General features: G+C 41.4%; 2 protein-coding genes, 1 long non-coding RNA gene and 1 other non-coding gene across 28 annotated transcripts in view; 2 read left to right on the forward strand and 2 right to left on the reverse strand.

Annotated features, from left to right (window-relative positions):
* afdna (afadin, adherens junction formation factor a) overlaps nucleotides 1-12,395 on the forward strand; it is a 161,382-nt gene extending 148,987 nt beyond the window's left edge. For 8 of the 25 annotated variants that reach the window (XM_026194091.2, XM_026194092.2, XM_026194098.2 and 5 more), the window contains 3 exons: nucleotides 4,267-4,810; nucleotides 10,031-10,118; nucleotides 10,517-12,395. In XM_026194091.2, the coding sequence (XP_026049876.2) occupies nucleotides 4,267-4,810; nucleotides 10,031-10,118; nucleotides 10,517-10,673 (789 nt within the window). In that variant the 3' untranslated portion in view covers nucleotides 10,674-12,395. The remainder of the gene's footprint in view (nucleotides 1-4,266; nucleotides 4,811-10,030; nucleotides 10,119-10,516) is intronic. The other 17 variants (XM_080289875.1, XM_026194108.2, XM_026194107.2 and 14 more) reach the window with 11 other exon arrangements.
* Nucleotides 12,396-13,730: 1,335 nt separating this feature from the next.
* Nucleotides 13,731-14,050, reverse strand: LOC145420552 (uncharacterized). Its single transcript, XR_013901873.1, has 2 exons — nucleotides 13,902-14,050; nucleotides 13,731-13,818 (listed from the first exon to the last, which is right to left on the reverse strand). It is a non-coding gene; the product is annotated as an uncharacterized LOC145420552 (long non-coding RNA).
* Nucleotides 14,051-14,406: 356 nt separating this feature from the next.
* trnal-cag (transfer RNA leucine (anticodon CAG)) lies at nucleotides 14,407-14,489 on the forward strand. The gene has a single exon. It is a non-coding gene; the product is annotated as a tRNA-Leu (tRNA).
* A 454-nt stretch (nucleotides 14,490-14,943) lies between these two features.
* The window catches only part of tdrd15 (tudor domain containing 15), a 17,185-nt gene continuing 10,790 nt past the window's right edge, over nucleotides 14,944-21,338 (reverse strand). Inside the window, exons 3-4 of the mRNA XM_080289877.1 lie at nucleotides 15,642-21,095; nucleotides 14,944-15,404 (exon numbers count right to left, since the gene is read on the reverse strand). Coding sequence (XP_080146003.1) covers nucleotides 15,293-15,404; nucleotides 15,642-21,095 — 5,566 coding nt within the window. The 3' untranslated portion in view covers nucleotides 14,944-15,292. The remainder of the gene's footprint in view (nucleotides 15,405-15,641; nucleotides 21,096-21,338) is intronic.

Consider the following 21,338-nt stretch of genomic DNA (forward strand, 5'->3'; position numbering starts at 1 on the left):
CAGAGCTTCAGGTGTAGCACAGATTAGGTTTACACACACACACACACACACACACACACACACACACACACACAGGGGTTGGACCGATATTTGAACAGTAATTACATTATATCCAAATCTATAAAATTATGCAGCTTTCTCTTGTCTTAAATTTTTTTTTTTCCCCTGTTAGGGTGCAACAGCCAGCTGCTAATACACAATAAAACCAAAGTACGCGATGCTAACAAGGAGCTATTAGCATGATAAGAGAAAGAAGGTCCTTAAAAATCCTCATTAAACATCAAAAATTCCCGTTAAGAACCAAAATATTGGCATTTGATAAGATTTAATGTAATTTTAATTCAGATTGTTGGATTATACTTAAAGGTGCTAAACTTTTAGATATACTGGCAAACTGTTTCCCCTGTTACCAGATAACAGTGTTTACAGCACAGATGATGCAAAGGACTACATTTTTAGTCCTACTGAAAAAGGCTTTTAATTTGAAAGTGTTGCATGTCGTTTTCCTCTAGGTTGTCAATGTAAGCTAAAATGTAGCCACTGTGTTTACAATTCAGTTCGTTTGCATATTTAGCCTGCACTTTGGTAAAAAGAAATTACGTTTTATATTCTTTGTACATTCACACCTTGATTTCATAGAGATTTTAAACTATACCAACCCATCACATCGGTCTAACCCCTGAATGTGAAGATGCTTTGGAAGAATTCAGACCCTTTTACCTGGTGCACTCTTAACTGTCTAATAAATGCAATTAAAATTGCAGATAATAGGATTTTATCAGTCCTACTATAAAGTTAAACTATAGTTATTTATATATTAATCCTTTGTATCTAGCCTCAGTTTGGTGGGCCTTTAGCAAACTGTTTTCCTCTGTAAGCAAGAGATTTTTAGTTACTTAAGCTGTTGTGGGAAATAGAGAGCAGAGCGAGAAATGCAGCTGTCATTTTACAACCCTCACCTGCCGCCACGAGCTCCGGGTAGTGATTGAAAGAATGAGATCGTGGATTCAAGCGGCGGACAAGGGCTTCCTCTCACTGGCTGTCAGGGTTAGCGAGAGGGTGAGGTGAGCTCTGTCTCAGAGTACTAGTAATACGTGAACATACAAGAAGGAAAAAAAAAAAAAGCAACGAATGAATGGATGACAAGATGGGACACTTAATGTGGGATTAATTGCCAAAAAAGCACCTTTGCTTTGTTTTAAACTAAATCTTCACTGTAACGGTAAAATGTGCAGCAGATGAATGAGTCTGAAAACTTCCCAAAGCTTTTACTTTCATGCCTTTGTTGGCTTAGTCTTCAATGTCACTTAGTAACTCAGGTTAATATGAGAGATGAAATGTAATACATGTGCTGTATTTTTAAATGACCAGTGGTTTGGTGCAGCATTCACCCACCCACATGTGTCGTGCGTGTTTAATCAAACATGCTCATTGTTTTTTATCTTTGTGTCGTGCCCGCTGATTTCACTGTGATACCGTTAGCGCGGTCCATTTGTCCTGTGAGCTGCAAACCACCCATAAGACCACTGGTTGTTTAAAAATAACATGCATATTTATTCAGATTTTACCGTTCAATTTCAACTTTAGGCATCCCAGAAATCTCAGGGATTTGATTAAATGTTAATTAGGAGAATATTTAGGTGTTTCTAAGATAAATAAACTGTTTTCAGGCTGTTATGATTGTTCTGATGTTTATTATGAAGTTGTCCAGTTGCATGTCCTCATCCTGTGCACCCCCCCCCACCCTATGTGATGTGTTGCTGTGTCATGTTACGTGCCTCCACCCACCTGAAGCATGGGACTCCCATCATGTTGTTGTTGTTGTTATCGTCAGTGTGCGTCAGGAAGTTTCAGTTATTTTGGGGAAGCAGTTTTGATTCATTTATTTTTTGTGAGGTTTTTAATTTTATTTTTTGTTGTCATTTCATCCAGCATTGCTTTGGAAACTATGTTTAGGGGAATGCTGCCCACCCTCCTCCAACTTTTCCCAAAAACCACATGCTTTATACCCACATCATGCACACACACACACACACGCACACGCACCGCAGAGGTCTGTCGGCCCACCTGCCTCATACCCGCCCTCAGCCATCCATACTGTACATATTCAGAAACCCAGCCGCTCACTCATTCAAACCCCACACATCCACTAATCCCTCCCAGTTTCTTCAGATTCCCACTGGGCTGGCTGAACCTGGCCATAGCGGCTCAGATACACCCACAGCAGCGCATGGTCTCTCTGAAGACATGTACAATCACAACTACACTCAGCCCTCCCCTCAGCCTCCTCCTGGCAGGCCTTCAACACATGAAACGGACCAAAAAATGTGAAGATAATCTGATACAAGAAGCATCCAGATTGAGTGACCCCGGAGCGGCTGGTCACGCTCCAAACCTCAAAATCTAAACACATTCACCAGTGAAGCTTCATCACAGGCCTCCCACCCCCTAGTGTAGATTTTGGAGCTCAGCCACTGGAGACAGGGTGGGCTGGAAACTTAAAAACCTACCCACAAACCGTAAAATACAAACCCGGGCCACACAGAAAACCGAGCACACATGGACACCCAGCACACATACACAAACAGAGTGATGAGGGAAGAGGAGACGGCGGTAAGCTGGATTCTTTTAGCGTTGTGTCAAGTTAGTGGATTTCATAGACCAGTCGGAGGAGATTTCCCAAGTTTGGTTGATGGACAGCATTAAAAAAAACCCACGATATTAGATTTTCGCAGTGATGTGGAGCAACATATGCATCAGGCGTGACGTTCAAGAGTGCCGAGCTGCATCAGTGTACACTCACAGACACAGGAAACCAGCAGAATTGAGACCAGCACAGGGGCATCAGCCTTGAAGTTGGTCCCTGATTTTATTTTATTTTTTATCTTTCTGAAACCTAATAAGATGATTTAAAAATCATCAAAGGAAAAAAAAGAAAGAAAAGCTGGCCTTGTGAAATAGCTGTAGGAAGGGAAAGCAGATGTGGTTATGTTCCTAAAACTGAGAGCACATTAATCATAACATTTTAAAGATGAAGTTAATCGTTCCCTTTTGGATGGATTGTTGACATCAGTACTGAAAAAGTAGCTTATTAGTTAATTAATGCTTTTTTTTTAAATTTGAGTTACCAGCTCCTCAAATGTGTAGGTTTGCAATTTTTTCAGAAAAAGCAGGAATTTAAAATATTCCACTTTCGCCTCTGAGGAAACACTTCCTCACATTTGAATAACTGAAATTATGTATCATTTCATAAACTTTATGAGTTATTTCAATCAAGTTAAATAGATTTTAAATGAATAATAAACACATGAATCATTCATGAAAGCAGTAATCAGATGCTTCTTTCCAGAGCAGCCGCGTCTGGACTGTTTTCACAGCTTGCAACCATTTTTTTTTTTTTTTTTTAATTTATTTTTTTACCTCACATTATCCTGTTTATGCTTGAAGGGAAATTGTGCTTGATTATTAATTACACCTCCCATTTGCAGCCTAAAAGGTTTACATGTAGATAACTTGGAGAGCTGCTTACTCTGATTTATAAATTATATAAAACAAATGGAGGGGAAAAAAGCTTTTTCCATTTGAAACTTTTATTAGTTTAAATCTTAAAATGTTCTCAGCTGGTCGAGTTTTTTGCTTGTGATTTTGTCTGCTTTGCACCACAAAGCAGGTTTATATGACTTTAAATTTAAGGTATTTTTTGTATATTTGTTTTAATAAGAAACACAGGAGAAAATAAATGTTATAGTTGTTTATTAATAAAACTTTTTTTAAATCCCAGAGGACGCACTGAAGTGTGAGGCAGTACCTTTATGCAACTGAGCTCTGCCCCCACTTCTTAATATCAGTTTAGCTCATACTTCCACTTTTGAGCCACTTTTTTTCCTATTGATTTTCCAGTTCTTTCGTCCCGTGGATGATCTTAAATCAGGGATGCTTCACTTTTGTTCTCGGATTCAGAATTGTTACACATCAAACATGTCATCAGTATTTCTGAGTCATTCATCAAGATGCAGCTGGAACACCTTATGAAACGATGCCCCTGACCTGCTGGTACGGTTTAGTTTTGGCGCACTTTGCGGTTCTTACACGCGGCTGTAGTTCAGGTTCAGTTGGAGTTTGGGTGGGAGTCTCATCAGACTGGTGGAGCGCTGCTTGTGCAGAAGCAGAGTAGTGCAGCTCGTTGAGTAGTTTCCCACGTAGCTGATTAGTGTTAGGTGTGAGCCATTGAGAGCGGCGCTTACTAACAGGTTGTCCCTCCCCTAGAGGAGACAGGAGGAGGAGTACTACGCTCGCCTGGAGGCCGAGCGGCGCCGGCAGCACGAGGAGGCGGAGAGAAAGCTGCTGACGCCTGACGAGCCGGCCGGTCTGTATCGGCCCCCGCTTCCACGGGATTACCAACCCCTTGCCCCCCAAAACCCTACTAACACCCCCCCACCCCCACCACAGAGAAACACCTCCTACCTCAAAACCCAGGTCACCTCCCCCGACATGCTCTACACCGCCAAGTTTGTCACCTACACGGGCGATGACGAAGACGAGGAGGACTCCACCAAAGCAGGGAGTGGCGGCGGCAGCCAATCAGGTCAGGTGAAGCTGTCGGCGACCCGGAAGTCGTACGGTGACCTCCCGGCCACCGCCTCGCCTAATCACAGCAAGCCTCAGCCGCCGCCCACTGCGCGCAAGCCCCGCCCTCTTTCTGACGGCATCTTCCTGTCTGGCTCGTTCCAGCCGCCAGTCAACAACTCCAACAGTACAGCCCCCCCCCTTCCTGCCAAACCGAGCTCCATGCCCCCAGGAGGCTATAAAGGTAGAACTGGAGAGAGGAGTCAGGCTCGCCACAGCGCCCTCTAAAGCGCCCGCCCCTCCCTCTCACTCACTCATCTTCATTTTCTACCCACTCCTTTATGGTTTAGTGCTACTTTCTTCTTGGTTTATCTTGTTTTCAGTAGAGAGGTGCCCTTTCACTTCCACCGTCTACTTTTTCCCTCTTTTACATGTTTGTCCAAATTTATTTGTTTTTTCCTTTTTTTTGTCGTCGATTCATCACTGTTAGTTTTTATATGTAGAAATTTGCCCCCCCTCTCTCTTCCTCCTCAAGCAAATCAGGTTCTGTTTGTTTCATATTTTTCATTGTAGGTTTATTTGAACACCTCTTGTCCCCCAGTAATTTTTTTTTCCCCTGCCCTCCGTCCTCATCTTCCTCCAATCACCCTCCCCTCCCCCTTCGATCAGCACTAGTGAACAGAAAAAAGCAATCGATAATCACGCCACCACTTTTTGCTGCAGATTGAGACCCATCAGAGCCAATCATAGTACTGTTGGTGTTGTCGCTCGCCGCCTCCTTTGTGTCCGGTTGGTTGCTGCTTGGGAATTTGGGTTGGGGGGCGGGGGTAAAGGCCAGCCGTCAGTCTGCCTGCCTGCCTGCCTGCCCGTCCTCCCCACCCCCCCGCCCCCCCTGTCCTGCCCCGTGGCTCTGCTTAGCGGTGTTGGCTTTAAAGGGAAGGAGACACACCATTGGCTTCTCACACCCATCAATCACTCAATTGAGCAGAATCATTTCATAAACATGCAAAAACTGCACACAGCAGCAGTGTGTTGAGTGAAGGAGCTCCTCTTTGTCTGTGTCTGTTTAAACGGCTCGTTTTCCTTCTCTATAGCTCAGTCTACTCTGACCACACTGACGGAGCGCCATAAATTCTAGAGGTTCATGATCAGGCTGCCGCTTTTTTTTTTTTATTTATTTATCAAGAGGTTAAAATAGTCTTTAACGCAGTCCAAATGTGGATTTATCCATGTCAGATATTATTTCAAGATAGGCATCTCTTCTTCATTGTTTGAAAGAGTTCGAGCTGCAGCCAGCTGGCTGCTGTTTGGAAGTTTTGTGTTCCCACAAAAATTTCACCCAGAATTTTATTTATTCCGTATCCCTTGGATAGAGCTCGTATAAAAGATAAACGCAGGGCTCTGCGATGGAAATGTGAAACCTGCTGAGCCTTAAACACGCATTCTTTCCAATGACCAGCAGGCGGCGAGTAAACACGCCAGCTTGGAAGCTAGCCTGAGAAGATGACCTCGCTAAGCAATTCCCTAATGACTTTATGGTCAGTTATTAGATTTACTTAATAAAAGATGATTGTTTTGTAAATGATGATCCAGTTTAGAGTTGAAGAGAAAAAACAAAGCAAGGTAAGATTTAGGGAGAGCTTCTCTGCTCCTGATGGAACAGGAACCCATGAGGTTTTTGATCCTCTTTTAGTTTAAAAGAACAAAAAAGTCCCCAAAATAAAAAAAAATAAACCAAATTGGGGGCTAAAGTGGATTTTTTTTCTTGTCACATGTAAAAAGCAGCTCAGTCAAAAAACCTACAACTGATAAATTGAGGTTTTGACCCCAGTACATATGTGGTAGTGAGTTATTTCCATAGTATTGGTATCACAGATTCATCAGGTTTTTAGCATCTTCTGTTAAAAACTTTTTTTCATAATGTAAGGTTCCCAAAAATCTAGTAAGTACCTAAACTAGGCATTGTGTTGGCCTGAAAAAAGACAGATGACTCGGTGATGAGTAGACATAACGATCCCTTTGTGATGCTGTCAATTTGAGCAGTTTGAACATCCATAGACAAACAGAGCTTTGACTGCAGCACAGTCTGAGTTTCAGCAGCACCTGAGGTCCAGGAGGCCGCCTGCACCTTTAACACGAAACCACCTCCATCGCCGCTGCTGCTTATATTAAAGATCAAAACACATCCAGGACCTCATGGGAATTCTGTGCTGCAATCTCACTTAAATTAAACAAAATCATCCCACTAACACCCCCCCACCCCCAACAACCTACCTCACCCAAACACCCTCTCCCCCCTCCCTCGGGAGTAAAATCTGCACGTTTCACCTCACAGTCAAACACATTGTGCATAAACACACAGCAAACAGTGCACTTTGGCTGCCAGCAGCTCACCCCAGTAACCGGCTTGATTTCTATTGCTTTTTACTGCCTGTGCATAGCTTCCACCAGGCTGCAGTCTGTATTTATTTCCTTATTTATTCTTTGCTGCTCTTCCCCACTTTGCGTGTCTGTGTTTTGGACTCTCTCTTAATTTGCTGTCCCAGAAGTGCCTAATTTTCCCTCCTCGTATCAGCTTTTGTTTCATTTCTGTCATCTCGCCTGTCAGTCTGTGTCTCTGCTGTAGCTTCAATGCTGTCTAACGCTGCGGCTTTATTTACTAAACTCCCACAGGGCTTTGCGGCAGGTTCAGGTGAACAAACAGCACCTGAGTCTCCAGCTTCCCTGCCAATATGAAACTGTATTTGATGTGTGTTATTTGATCAGCTGGCAGGTCCTAGAGGTTTGAGTCTCACTTTAATAAAGTGTGGCCTCTTCTTGGGTTAGAGGTATTTTTGTGTAATCAAGATTGAAACCACAGGAAAAACAATACAGATGCCAGTTTGCCTCAAAGGTGCACGAACCGGAGAAAGCTGCAGAGGAAGGACGAGTTCAGTTATCCGCAGAGAGCGATGCTCAAACAGAAAGATGTGTACCAGAGCAGGGAAACAAAACAGCAATTTAAACGGGCGTCCTTTGGCCTCCAAGATAACCGAGCCAGAGTAAAAGAAAAACATTCATAACCTTTGAGAATCAATCACAGGCCAGTGGATGACTTTTTTCATGTGAATGTGAAGAATTTTCTATTGTAGTGCCAGAAGTATAATTTTCATCTCTTTTGGCTGCACAGAGGAATGTTTCTGGCCTTGAACGAGGCTTGTTTCTCTGTGGTTGCTTTGTTCTCTGCCAGTTTGTATTTATGTGGGCTGAAGTGGGACCCGGTTTGATCCCGTCCCAGACTATACTTCAGATCCCCCACCCCCTCTTGCTTTTGGCTCCATAAAACCCAAAGTAAAAAGCCTGGGAGCTGCCAGCTGGATGAATCTATCGGGGTTCACACCCCATCACTGTGTCTGCGTCTGAACTGTACCAACCTTTGATTTGCATCCTGAAACACGAAACCTTACATCCATCTAGACTGCAGTTGTGCTCTTTGAAAAGGCAGCCAAGTAGAGTTGGGACTGGATGTTTAATGTCTAACTCGTGGGTTTTTCCTGAGTGAGATTCAACCACTATCCTCACCAGTACACAGAACACAAGAGAAGAAATCCTCTTCACCATGTGGAGCCAGTGTTTCCTCTTAGCATGACGTGCCAAATACTGAGCCACGAAGAGAGTCTGCCAGGTTTTATCATCCCACATTTCTCCAAGTTCCTGCTTGCTGGTTTTAGCAAGTGAAATGAAACATTTTATCAGCTAAAAACAGAAAAGAACAGCCTTTATGGGCATTTTTTAAACGATTCTGTATTCTTGTAAACGTCTTTTAAAAAAAAAAGAAGAAGAAGAAAAACAAAACCACGTCGGCTATTTTGAACAGGCAATTGGTGTGAGACAATTCCTAATTTATACTCAATTTATAAAAGGGAAAACAAAACAGCCAGGCACTGTCACACGGGATACTTTTACAAGTATCTGGGTTCTTTAGTTATTTCAGCACGTTACAGGAAAAGCTGTAAATGGTTCATCCATTGGGGACTATTTTCAGTGGTGGATTAATACGCGTTTGGACCACTGGGTTCCAACCAGGGAGCACTTTGCAGGTATTTCTCAAAACAGCAAATAGTTACTCAAATGAAGGTAGCTAGGGAGATACATCCGCCACTGTTCAGTGGCGGATGTATCTCTTTTGGTCATTAGTTCTGGTTAATTATGATTTGGTAAAATTAATAGATAAATGGTTAAAAATTCCATATTTTGCCCTCTATGTGGTAGCAAACTTGACTAACTCTATAAAAAGAAACAAACCAAAGCCTGGGTTGGTCACCAGTCGGAGGCAGTAGATCTGCAAACAGCTTCAGGAAGGAAGCAGGAATCTGCACCAGCATCCAGTCCGAAAGTGGCCAGCAAGCTCCAACACATCTGGGCCGATGTGTTTAAAAAAAGAGCCTTAGTCAGAATTAGAAGTCTGTTTTTCTTCCTGTCCGGCTCCAATGCAGCCGTGTTGGCCAGAGAAGATGTAATTGGGTGTCAGTGATCAAAGTGTGCCCGGGATCTTTGTGTTTTGGAGCTGAAGTGAGCGATGGTCATTTTTAACAACCAAAGGGAAGTAAACAAGCAAATAAAAGAGAAAGTTCAAATACTTCTGAAGCTTTAATATCAGCACTGTCGGTTTTGGTCTTTATTGAAAGTAAACCATTAACACTTCTATAGCCAGCAGGAAGGAACTTGTATTTTTGTGTGCTGGAAACAAGTCTCAGACTCCTGGCTCATCGGATCCTGCGATGGTTTTACGAAGCTTTACCTTCGTTAAGCTGTTGATGTTGCTACAGTTTGGAAAGACACAGGAATGCATAAAACTAACGTCTCACTTGGGGTTAAAGGTCGCGGTCACCCTCTTCATGTTTGTTCACCTGGCTTCTTTGGGAGCCCTTCTTCATTTTTCTGAAGATACGCCGAGTTTAAGCACTGCTGGATTTAGATAGTAACAGAATTGGTTCGGACATGTTTAGCGGTGACCTCAACCTCAGAGCCCACCTGACACTTCCACAGACCATTGTTGCTGCTTGGGAATGGCTCTTTAACTGCTTTTTACTTTAGTGCTGTGTTTCTCTCTCTGCTCGCTGCTCTAGTTTAATGAGATCTGAGGTTTTTGTCTAATGCTTCTCACAACTCGCTCTCTTTTCTTTCCTCCTTTCTGCTTAGGCTGGTCTGTGGGAAATGAAGTGATAATGACTGGAGAAGCTGCTGGGTAATGGTCACCGGGGTCTCTGGTCTGCTGTCGATTCAGTTTGACTTAAAGCATTTTCAAGTGCACTCACTATGTGTAGTTGTCGTCACTGATAATTGATATCAGAGATCTTCCGAACCGTCTCCCAGCAGCTTCTGTCGCAGATGATTTTTGGTTAATCACAAGCTGCACATAAGCGATGCTAATTCGTGTCTTGCTGCTCTTTGTCTTTCTGCTGTGTGGCTCATGAACATCTAGCAGGATTTAACTCGTACACTGGAAACTCATCAGGAGTTGTAGGAACAGGAGAAGTCTACAAGGACCTGAGAGACAAATGGACGAGGAGGTGAGCTCTGTTTTATTAATTTTTTTCTTTCTTTGCCACTTTTAGTCATGGGTGGTTGTCTCTGTTGTAGCAGTCTACATCCATTTTGCCTTAAACTACAGATAATTTGGGTTTAAGTGCCTTTAAAAATGAATTATTCCTAATGACCAGCAGGAGGCAACTCCTCTCGCTCTAAAAAGAAAAGACACCTACTTCTCCCTTGACTTAATGTCTCAGTAAACACTCCCCTGGTGACTTTATGGTCTCGGTTACTATTTTTGAGTCATTAAATAAAAAAGGATGTTTATTTTGTAAATGATCATCTTTATTTTGGAGGGAAAAGTCAAGTTGGTACTCAACTATAATAAACCTGCATTATTTCTTCTAGTAAGTTTCTGGTTTTAATCTTAATTTTGCAGTCAAGAGCAGGAGAACTCGATCCCCAGCGATGCTCCGGAGAGTCTGACCTTCAAGGAGCGCCAGCGCCTCTTCTCTCAGGGGAAGGAGGTTTCCAACAAGGTCAAGGCTTCTCGCAAACTCATGGAGCTGGAGAACGAGCTCAACACCAAGCAGTAGACCTGAGCCTTTCACCTCCCAGCGCCACCTTAACGCCGACGCCACCGTAATAAGGTGCTCCTGGGGGACAAAAACATCGAGAGAGAGAGCCGGCGCTTGCTCCCCCTGACACTGACCGTCGCCGCCTGTTTGTTTTCCCCTCTCTCTCTTTTTGCTTTGACTTAAATCATCGAATAACTGGACCACTCTTTTTTTTTTTTCTTTTTGACGTAGCGATATCAGCAGAAGAGATTTTTATGGCTTAAAAATCTGCTTCCCCTTCGTGTTAAAACCTGTTAAAGATGTATAATGATAAAGCACTGTAAAAAAGTTTTAATTATATCTAGTGAGAGTCCGAGAATCACATGACAGAAAGGGGATATATTTTTGTTTGTAAATTTTTTTTTTTTAATTTTTTTTTGGGGTTTATTCTCTTTTTTTTTCATAGCTAAGTGAAATTTGAACAGTTTTACAGTTTTATTTTATGCTCTATTTTCTGTATCATGTTGTTTTTCAATCTTTTAATCCCTCCTTGCCAGCAGGAACGCCCAACGTTGAGCTCTACACCTTTTTATTTTATTTTTTTATTTTGTTTTTTAATTAAATTCTCAGCGAGTGGAAACACTGTTATTTCATTCTATAGCGAAAAGGTGTGGGACATCTTTTTTTTTTTTTTTTTTTCTTCTGTGATTTTGTTTTAGAAAAACTCTGAAAAGGTTCTTCGGGAAGGATCTTTTAAGTGCACAACATTACTGTAAATACTCGGGTCCACTCACTCTTTTACTACTGTAGAAATCTGCCAGGAAACTTTAAAAAAAAAAAAAAAAATCTGCAAAACTAATGTGATTTAACAGCCCTCCTCTTCGCTGCCACCAGAGTCACATTTTTACGTGTTTCTCCCCTTCCTGACTTCTACTTTTATTTCCTTTTAACCAGAGTAGTCGTGTGAGATGAATTTTTCGCCCTAAATTCAAGTCAGAAAAAGGAACTTGTTTTGTTCACCCACAATGTGATTAATGTTGGTTTTCACAGTAATATTAATATTGACAATAATATAACAAAAAGGAAAAAAAATGCAGCTACTCTTTAAGTGCTTGTTTGCTTTACAGATATTTATTTCAAACCTTGTGGAAAAACTTGCACAACGACTTGTTTTATTATTAAATATGTATCTGCAAACTGTTCTGAGATTACATTCGGGAACTCTGTGGTGATAAGAATAACAATAATATTAATAATCTGTGGGTTTTTTCTGCTTTAGAGACAGAAGTGTTCTGTTTTTACACCAGCTGTAGTCGGAGGGAGCCAGGTGTTTCACAACATGACCCAATTGTACAAATATACACAACGCAACACAACACACAAGTGCAGTCTCAAAAACTCACTCACCGCCACTGCTGATGTAGAAATGAAGCGCACTTCAAACCCCCTCCCCCAAATTTGTGATGTTTCAGATGTATCTCTCTCTCCCTCTCCTGCAGTTTGTTTGTTTGTTTGACTCCATCCTGTGTCGACTTATATATTTTTTCTCAACAGGAGCCTCTGATAAGACATGACGAGTTAAAGACGCTGTTATAATAACTGACCTGTAAAAACACTACAAGATGCTCCCCACACATACAAACAAACAAACACAGCAACAACACCAACTTCTCCTTTTTAGGTTTCAAAATGAACTGAATCATTTAAATGGTTTCATGTTTAGCCTTTTGTAAATCATTAATAAATACAGATTTTTCAACAGTGTGGACTGGAAGCGTGGTCTTTTGTCACTGCGTTTAAAATCGACATATGGTTAGAAACAATTCAATTAAGACTATTACTTAACTAGTTAGGGTGTTATGTAGCCTTCACAGCCTATTTGTGTATTTATACGGTCACTTTTTGGGTACATCAGCACTTTGTATAGATAGAAAGGATTAAAGACAAGCTATTTATAAAAGCCAGTGGTACTACATTCAAATGGAATATGAACTGGCGGTGAAACGGTACTGGGGCATTTCGGGTGTATTTAATCTGGGACAAGTGCTCTGATTTTGGAAGTTGTGTTTGATAAACTATTATTATTATTATGTGTTACTACCGGTATTTTAAGTTGTCATTAATGATACAAAAGGTAACTGTATTCGTAAAATATTCCACCAGATAAAGTCGGTGTAATATACTTGATGGTTAAAAATTAAAGGGCTTCCGAACTAGCATGAAACGATGGTGTTTTTAAGATTTCTTCACTTATAACATAATTTGCTAAAAGTTTCCAGCATATCTAACCATGTACTTGAAAGTATGATCTGTCGATATTCGGCGTATTTTATTTTGAAATGTGTAAAGGTTAACAAAGTTAATACTGTGGCAGATCGTCACTCTTCGGAACTCGCTGAAGAATCCTGACGTTTTAAAGATTTTTCTTTTCGGTTTTGCTGATAATGCATGTACACCTACTGGCGCACGTTTAAAAAAACTTATATGTAAATCGGCCTGCTTATTTTAACGCGTAATCAACTATAGCATAAAAATTGAAGTTCAACTTCGGAGATGATAGGGTAACTGGGAGAGCTCTTCAGAACTCGCCCGGGAATTCTACAGTCATTGGAATCGACACGTTTTTAAAATGTCTTTGCTGTTTATGCGTTTTGCTTTTCGATATTAGTGTAAGGATTGGTACACAGAACTTAGCAGCTGAATCGGCGTTCTTTATTTTCCAATACATGAACAAATATAAATCTAAACCCACCATCATTACATTTGGGAACTCTGTGGTGATAAGAATAATAATACCATCATATCACCACCAAAAGCAAAACTAATCAATAACGCTCAGCAACATTACACTTCCTGTTTCCTATCATCTTTAGGTGGAAACTAGCGAGCTAACTCTGTTAACTTCTTACTCAGTTAAATAAATAAAAAATCCGTTTTCATGGATACCTGGATTTCAAACTTAATTTTGCTAATGACGTCAGGCTTAAAGACCGGAAAAACACGTCTCTGTGTAGAGATTATGAGCGACAGGAGTAAATACGTTTAATATAATTATCACTTCTACCTCTTCTTAAAGTCAATAAAGAGTTCTTTTACTGATGGCATGAAGTTGGCTTTAATGTTAGTTGTAAGATCTTGGGGTTGTTACAGCTTCACCTTGATCACAAACTACGCCACCGTCGAACTAAAACATAACATAAAATCCAATGAGATAGTAAGACGAGTGAATTAAAGACATAAAATGATCTATATAACATACAAACATACCTCGCTGGCTGACCCATGCTTTGAGGCAGAAATGAGCACTTTACAGATACTTTTAAGAAACAACTTTCTCTGAATTAAATTGGCTTCTCTTGCTTCAACTTGCCATGCTCACACATCAACATGGGCGTGCATCTCCCTCAGGTGCACCAGTGGAACCAAAATGCAGTATAATAGTTCCTACATGAGAATTTTCACAATAAATGACCTAATGGCATATAAAATATGCATAGTGCAAAACAAAATACATTAACTGAAAGTAAGGCAGTAAAAATAATCATCTTTGTTTGTTGAAATATATTATGAAAACATGTAACTTTTTTACCGCGTTTGTAACAGAAAACGAACATGGCGACGGTTTATTTCTGTAACGTTAACCCGCGCCAGTGTCCTCTCTCTGGAGATCTATTTAGAAATATGACACAGAATACACACAGAACATTATCAGTACGACCGTGACGGTATACACAGGCTTTATGACTAAGTCCTTTTTCCCGGGTTCCTAGATGTCAGGATGGCCGAGCGGTCTAAGGCGCTGCGTTCAGGTCGCAGTCTCCCCTGGAGGCGTGGGTTCGAATCCCACTTCTGACAGTATTTTTTTCTTTTCTTCCTTCCTTCCCATCATCGCCACAAAATGTTTTCATTACTGTTCTTATTATCAATTTTCACAACGTGATCACTCCAAACTAATTACATTTATTATTGGCTGCAGTTGTGGACTTAAATATACTCGTGAAAATAATAACAGGGTGTACTGTACTTTGTGGTATAATGCCACTTTTATGTAAAATATACTATTTAAAGATAAATGTACATCTCTTTCAGCTGCATTTATTTCTTTGACTCTTTTTGGACAGAAAAAGAAAGTTTGTTCCTAGCAGCACTGCCTCATTGAGGAGCTTATAAAAAAGAAATCTTGGCTTGACAGCACCATCAAGTGGAACATGTGTGCAGGTCATAAATTTTTTTTAAAAAAACCCTAAATTCCTTAAACACACAAGTGACTGATTGCTGACTAAGACAACAAACAACGTGAGACCAAAAGAACAATCAGTAAAGATTTTATTTTTCACAATGTGGCCTTGACTCAAAACGTATTTAAAATATAAAAAGAAAAGTGTCAGAAGTGCTGACAAGGTAGTGACAATATTTTGTCTTAATCAGGCAATTACTTTTTATTTTAAGTTTTAGATATTTGAAAGTATGTGAAATTTAATAACAAAAATATCTTTTGGTACTACATGTTTAGTCAAAATGATCAGAAACAGAAATTAGAACCAATATAATATTTTTCACACAAACAGCTGTTTAACATAAAGAACTGTTTAAATTCCTTAAACATCCACAAAATTTTTGTGAACAAGCCCAAACTTATTCTGAGTGACATCGTCCCCTCACATCCCCCAGTGGACTCGAGCATCACAAGAACCTTCCTCTTCTGGCCCACACTGCTCCTCACTGTGAAGGACCTGGGAATGAGCTCTAAAGGGGCTTTGCTCCAGGAACCTGAAAGTGCCAGAGGTTAAGCACAAAAAATGTGATATTTATCTCACAAATCCACACACATTTCATTGTTCTTTCATTCATTTATTCACCGACTAAAGCACAACTGATATATACTACACTAAGAATACTGAATCGTGGATTTGAAGTCATTAAAAAAACATATCAAAGGACTAAATATGTGCTTATTTTGATCACTTCTAATACACTTTCAGTCAGATTTTAAATTATAAAGCATACCTGAGTCCTAGCATGACATCCACATAGCTGGCATGTCCAGCATCCACCAGCTCCTTGGCAACATGGACACCATCTACAAGAATGTCCACCTTCCAGTGTGTGTTTGACACAAACTCTATGAAGAAGATCTGGAGGTTCTTCCCATACAAACATTGCTGGAAGAAGACCACCGCCTCATCAGGCCACTGATCATCCAATCCAGCTGGCTTCACACCTCTCAGGATGCAGGAATAAGTGACCTTTGGGAGGGTTGTTATCTTGTCTGGAAGGTCATCCAGCTCAACTGACACTTTGTTTGTTACAAGAAGAAAATCCTCTAGAGACACACAGAAGTCAGAAGGCGTCTTAACTGCAGCAGCAAAGCCAGAATATAATTTGTCCATTTGAACTGGAGCAAAGGCAAGCCGCTGAGGAGGGCTGGTCTCCACGGTTGGTCCTTTTTCAGTGCCTCCATTGTGCTGCAGTGACACAACTTGATGCAACATGAGAAACAGTTTGTTTATGATTATTTCAACCATCCAGAGGCTATCCGCTTCAGAATAACGCACAAAAATCAACTTGACTTCTTTGCCTATCAAGGGTTTCAGAGTTTCACACCAGTGTCTGTGATCATCGTCCTTCTCAGTGAACCCAAGACTGTTCATCTTGCACAGCACTGCAAGGTTTGGGAATTTCAACAGGTCACTACACTGCTGTCGAATTGAACCAATTGGGATTTCCACTGTTATTCCGTGATCCACCAGGAAAACATTGACATTTTCATCACTCAGGTGCTGAACTATGGCTCTGTGCCACTTGTTGTGACTCTGGACTTGAACTAAGCACTTGAGGCCTTGTTTGATATCCTCTCTTGCTACCATCTTGCACTTGACCAGGCTATCTGCAATGTGACTTTCCAATGCAGTGAGACAGTCACTGGTCCTAAGAAGTCTTACATAAAAGCAGCCATTACTCTGGACCGACAAAAGCATTCCATTCTCTGAGTCTCTGGCTTGAATAGATGGGGTAAGGGATGCATTTCCAAATCTCTTTGTCGTCTTACTCTTGCTACTCTTGACTCTTATCCTGTGATACCTGTGAATTTTCATCCTCATCGGCACTAACACCTTAACAGATGGTGGTTTAGGCGTGAATGTTTCACCTTTGACAGTAGCCATCTTTCTTTCAGACCTTATTTCATTCTTGCATGCTTCATCTCTTTGGTTATTCTGTTTGTGGGACCTCAATTTCTCATTAGCTTCAGAATTAGGAGACTCATCCTCCCTTTCAGTTACAGGTCCTGCATTAAGGCCCACTTCTCCATCAAGAACCTTAATCTTTATGTCCCACTTGGTTCCACATTGCTCTATGAACTCAACCATCAGTGGCTTCTCCATTACTGCATCAGTGAAAGCCACATCATTTCTGAATGTGCTTGGATCCAGCAGCGAGCATGGTATACTGAATCTCGGATGTGACAGATGCTCCTTTGGTATAGAGAAGATCTTTTTCTTCTCAACGACTGCCGAGTTTCCATAGTCCACAAACTCAACTTTGAAACACGAATTGCCTGCAAAGTTCTTCACAACTGAACGATAAAGGGCACCGTCCTCCTCAAACTCAGCCAAAACAATGTCATTGATTCTTAAGGTTGTAGGCATCTTCAAGGATTCTCTGAGGGTACCTGAGTTGAGAGCTTCACCCATTTTCAAGATGGCAGGTTCATCCTCTGACAGCTGAAGAAAAAAGCTGTAAATGGAGTCTGTGTGGGAAACAAAACACTTTGCCCTAAAGCCTGCACATATCTTCTTGTCAGGCAGCAGTTGGGGTATTTCTTTTGCCTCTTTCTGTTGGGCTTGCTTCTGTTCCTGTCTTTGTTGTTTCACTTGATTGTTCTGCGATTTCACAGAGGCCCGGGTGTTCAATGTGCCCTCATTCTGTGTTCTCACTCTTGTGTTCTTGCTTTGAGTTCTCCCACCAACAAGGCTTTTTGTGTTTTCTTTCTTTTTAGTACCTCTGTGGACAGTGGACAATGTCGAAAGATTTGAATACACGCTAGGATGACTCTTGCTTTTTAACGAAGACTTTGTGTTTCGTTTGCAGGAGGTTTTCTGTTTTCTGTTGATCATCTCAAATCTAACAGCAGTCTTGGGTTTACATGAAAGACTGAGAATGAGCTCCTTCAACTTCTCATTGATGTTCATGTCTCCATCAAATAATTCGACATCAAATGAACCATCTTCATTCTTTCCAAGTATGACAGCTTTCACTTGCTTGTTGAGGACTGCACTACTGAGCCACTCCTTAACATCTGCATACACATCTTTCTTGGACACTGAATGGAGACAACATCTCACGGCTTGCATGGGGGTGTACAACAAATCTGATGAGTCTCTCGGGATGAACATGACTTTGGTCTTCTCTGATATGCTTGTGTTTCCATAGTCCACAAAAAACACACTGAAATGCAGAGGTGAATGAATAGGATGCACTACACCGCGGTACCACTTGCCATCAAAGTATTTTGCCAGGCACAGTTTGCTTACAACAGCTCTTGTAACAACTTGCATCATGTGTTTACTCTCCTCTGAGATTTTCTTCTCAAGCTCAACAATAATGTCAGTGTTTCTTTCAAGATGGCAGTAGACCTCCCACTGACTGTTAACGTAGGTGACATACATTTGTTCCTCATTTCCTGGGTGTAGATCATGTGAAGAGTAGATAAAAGATTCCGGAAACGCTGCTTGCTGTTGCCTTGTTGACGCAGTCACTCGTGTTGCCAGACCTTGTTCTGTGAACGTATCTGTCACACTCTGCTGGGTTTGGCTGTTGTAGAGATCAACAACATTGCACAGCCCCTTGTTTTTCACATATAACTGGGAGACAACTTTACATTTTAGAGCTCCAGTGCTGCTGAAGACAAAATCTTTCAGCAACCTACAGCCTTCTGGACTCCAATTCCCAGAGTTCTTAGGGTCAGCAGGTTCAATTAAGTTGTAAAGGCTGCACCTGAAAGCTTGTTCTTCCAAATAAAGAAATTCTGGCATTATTGCTTGAAGAATGTGTTCACTGACTTGGACAGTATTCCCATAATCAACCAACGTTACTGTGACATTGTCTCTCTGTTTTGCAGTGATTAAGGCCCTGTACCATCGTCCATCTTGAGGTGACTTGGCAATGCAGCATGAATCTCCTGACTCTAGGGGAACCCAATGAGTTGAATAATACTGCTGAAGTTTATCCATCAGTTCTTCCAAAGCTGGAACCATGTCTTGAGGCTGGCACCAGAAATCTGATGGAGAGCTGATATAAGAGCAGTTCACAGTCAACTCACACCCAGGCTTGATATTTAACAGCTTGATGCTAGCAAGAAGTTGAGCTTTCTCAGGTTCATTATTCGATGCATTCTCTTCTTCCTTAAAAATCTTCCATTGCTCCTTATCCTCAGCGATGTTTGTTTTCACATTACTTTGGAGGCACCTTGTCTTTTCTGTCCTTTTTTGGTCCAAGTGCCCTTTCGGAATGTATTCAGCCTGCTTGGAAGAGACCAGGAGCTCAGTAATACTCTGATTGTTGCCACTTCCCATCTCAAAAAGGTCAACAACAAATTTGTTTTTTCTCATTTGTACGACATGGACTAGCAAGGCTTTGTTTGACACAGCTCTTCTGAAGAAATCAGAGGCTGAACTTGTCCAGATGTCTTCAACAGGAAAAACATTCGAAAGAGTACAACAAATGGCAAATGCCGCCTTGCAGGCAAATGACTCAGGAATATTCTTGATCAGCATGTGTGGCACTTTCTCAGTGTTCCCAAAATCGATGAACAAAACTTCAGCTCCGTGCTTAAGAGTGTCTGTCACTACACCCCTGTAAAAATGCATGTCTCCCTCATAAACCGCACAGCACAGTGTTCCAAGCTTAGGATTTAACAGTACGTCTTCATCCAGCTTCACGTGTTCGAAGTGTTCTGCCATCTTTGACATCATTTCTTCAAACTCCTCATTGCGTTTTTGTGTTCTAATCCAGAAATGGTTTGGATTTTGGACATGTTCAACATAGCCCACAAACACGGAGTCTACCTGCACCTCTTCTACCTTCAGCGTTTGCCCCAGTGTTTCGCCCATGATTGTTTCATGGTACAAGAAGCCACCCTGTTCTTCAGCCTCAGAAACGGACTCAACCTTCATGACTGGACACTTTCTGACAGGCTCCGGCTCTTCCACACCTTCATCTTCAGCACTAATTATAGTGACACAGTACAGGTGGTGTTCTTCATCGTATCTAGTGATCTCCACGTGTAATCGTCCTCCAAGTAAGCCTGATTTCAGGAGACACAACTGCTGAGTTTTGATGGCCTTATCCTCATCACTCAGGCATGCCAGAGAGCAAGGGAATGCCATAATTGGCGTTGAATACAATTCAGGTGCCAACCTGTGGATGTTTTCAACTTTGACGGATTCAACGAATCCGTAGTCAACAAACGAGACTCTAACCCAAGAACTGCCTGGGAGAAACTGCACCAAACCTCTGTACCATCTCCCATCTTTGCTTTTAGCTGAGGACAATAAACCCAGGTTCTCTGGAGTCATCTGAGAACTTTCTTTAGGTCTGCATTCACATGATGCAGCTAACTTCTTTGACATTTCCCAGAGCTCTGCTTCCACACTGGCCATCTGACAGTAAAACAACCCAGGGCTGACAGCGGCAGTTACTCTCACTTTAGCTTGTGTCCCACAACACAAGGCTGGTCCATAGAGTGAAAAAATGCCTTCATATCCCTGCAAACCTGGTGGTTTAAAACAAACTTCTTGTCCCCTTGGCTTTTCAATGAGTAAGTCAGGAACCGGCTCTATTTTCTGTTTGAGAGGCATCTCTGTAAGCATCTCTACCAAGAAGAGAAATGTATCAGTGTCCACATATCTCCCAAAGCCATGTGTAACTAAGCCGGTGTTGATGTCAGGGACTTCTAGTAGGAGGACTTTGTGGGGAAGCAGTGCTTGAATGTAACCGTTGATATTTGTGCCGATCACGCTTGAGAAAAACTCCTCAACCACAGAGTGAGAACAACTCTGAAGAAGCAGCACATTAGCAAGAAAACCACAAACTATTTTCGGAGGCAGGATGAACAGGTCATTTGAACAGGAAGAAACGTTTGTGGCACTGACAGTCAACACGTTTCCGTGATCAATGAGGAAAACATCAAAGAGGTTGTCCCGTCGTTTCTGAACTCTTCCTCTGTACCAGCGAGCTGAAGTCAAATCTTCCACGAGGCAAAACTCTCCAATATCCACTTCAGCTTTAGTCTTTGGTACATTCTGTATTTCTCCCTGCAAGATACTATAGTCAAGTTCACATATGGTGAGGTACTGTCCCTGGAAGTGTATCAGGATTGCTTCAGGGTTCCAGTCCAAGTGAGTTAACTTGAGGTCCACTGGCCAAAGGGCGCATGGTGCGGATGGGGATAAATCTTGAGACCTGCAAAGTAAAATGGCTTTCATTATCAACAATAGTTCATACAAGTACAGATTAAATGGTTACTTTGTATAGCATTTATATTCATGTTTTATGTATTATTTATATATGCCAATTCATTGAAATGTTAAAATGCGAGGAGTCAAAATCACTCTGATATTCCATACCAAAATCTCATTTCCCAATATCTAATAATGAAATGTATCAAAGTATATTACATTTTATGGAAACTCTATAAATGACTAG

The sequence above is a fragment of the Astatotilapia calliptera genome, chromosome 15, assembly GCF_964374335.1.
Source record: "Astatotilapia calliptera chromosome 15, fAstCal68.1, whole genome shotgun sequence".
Taxonomy (NCBI): domain Eukaryota; kingdom Metazoa; phylum Chordata; class Actinopteri; order Cichliformes; family Cichlidae; genus Astatotilapia; species Astatotilapia calliptera.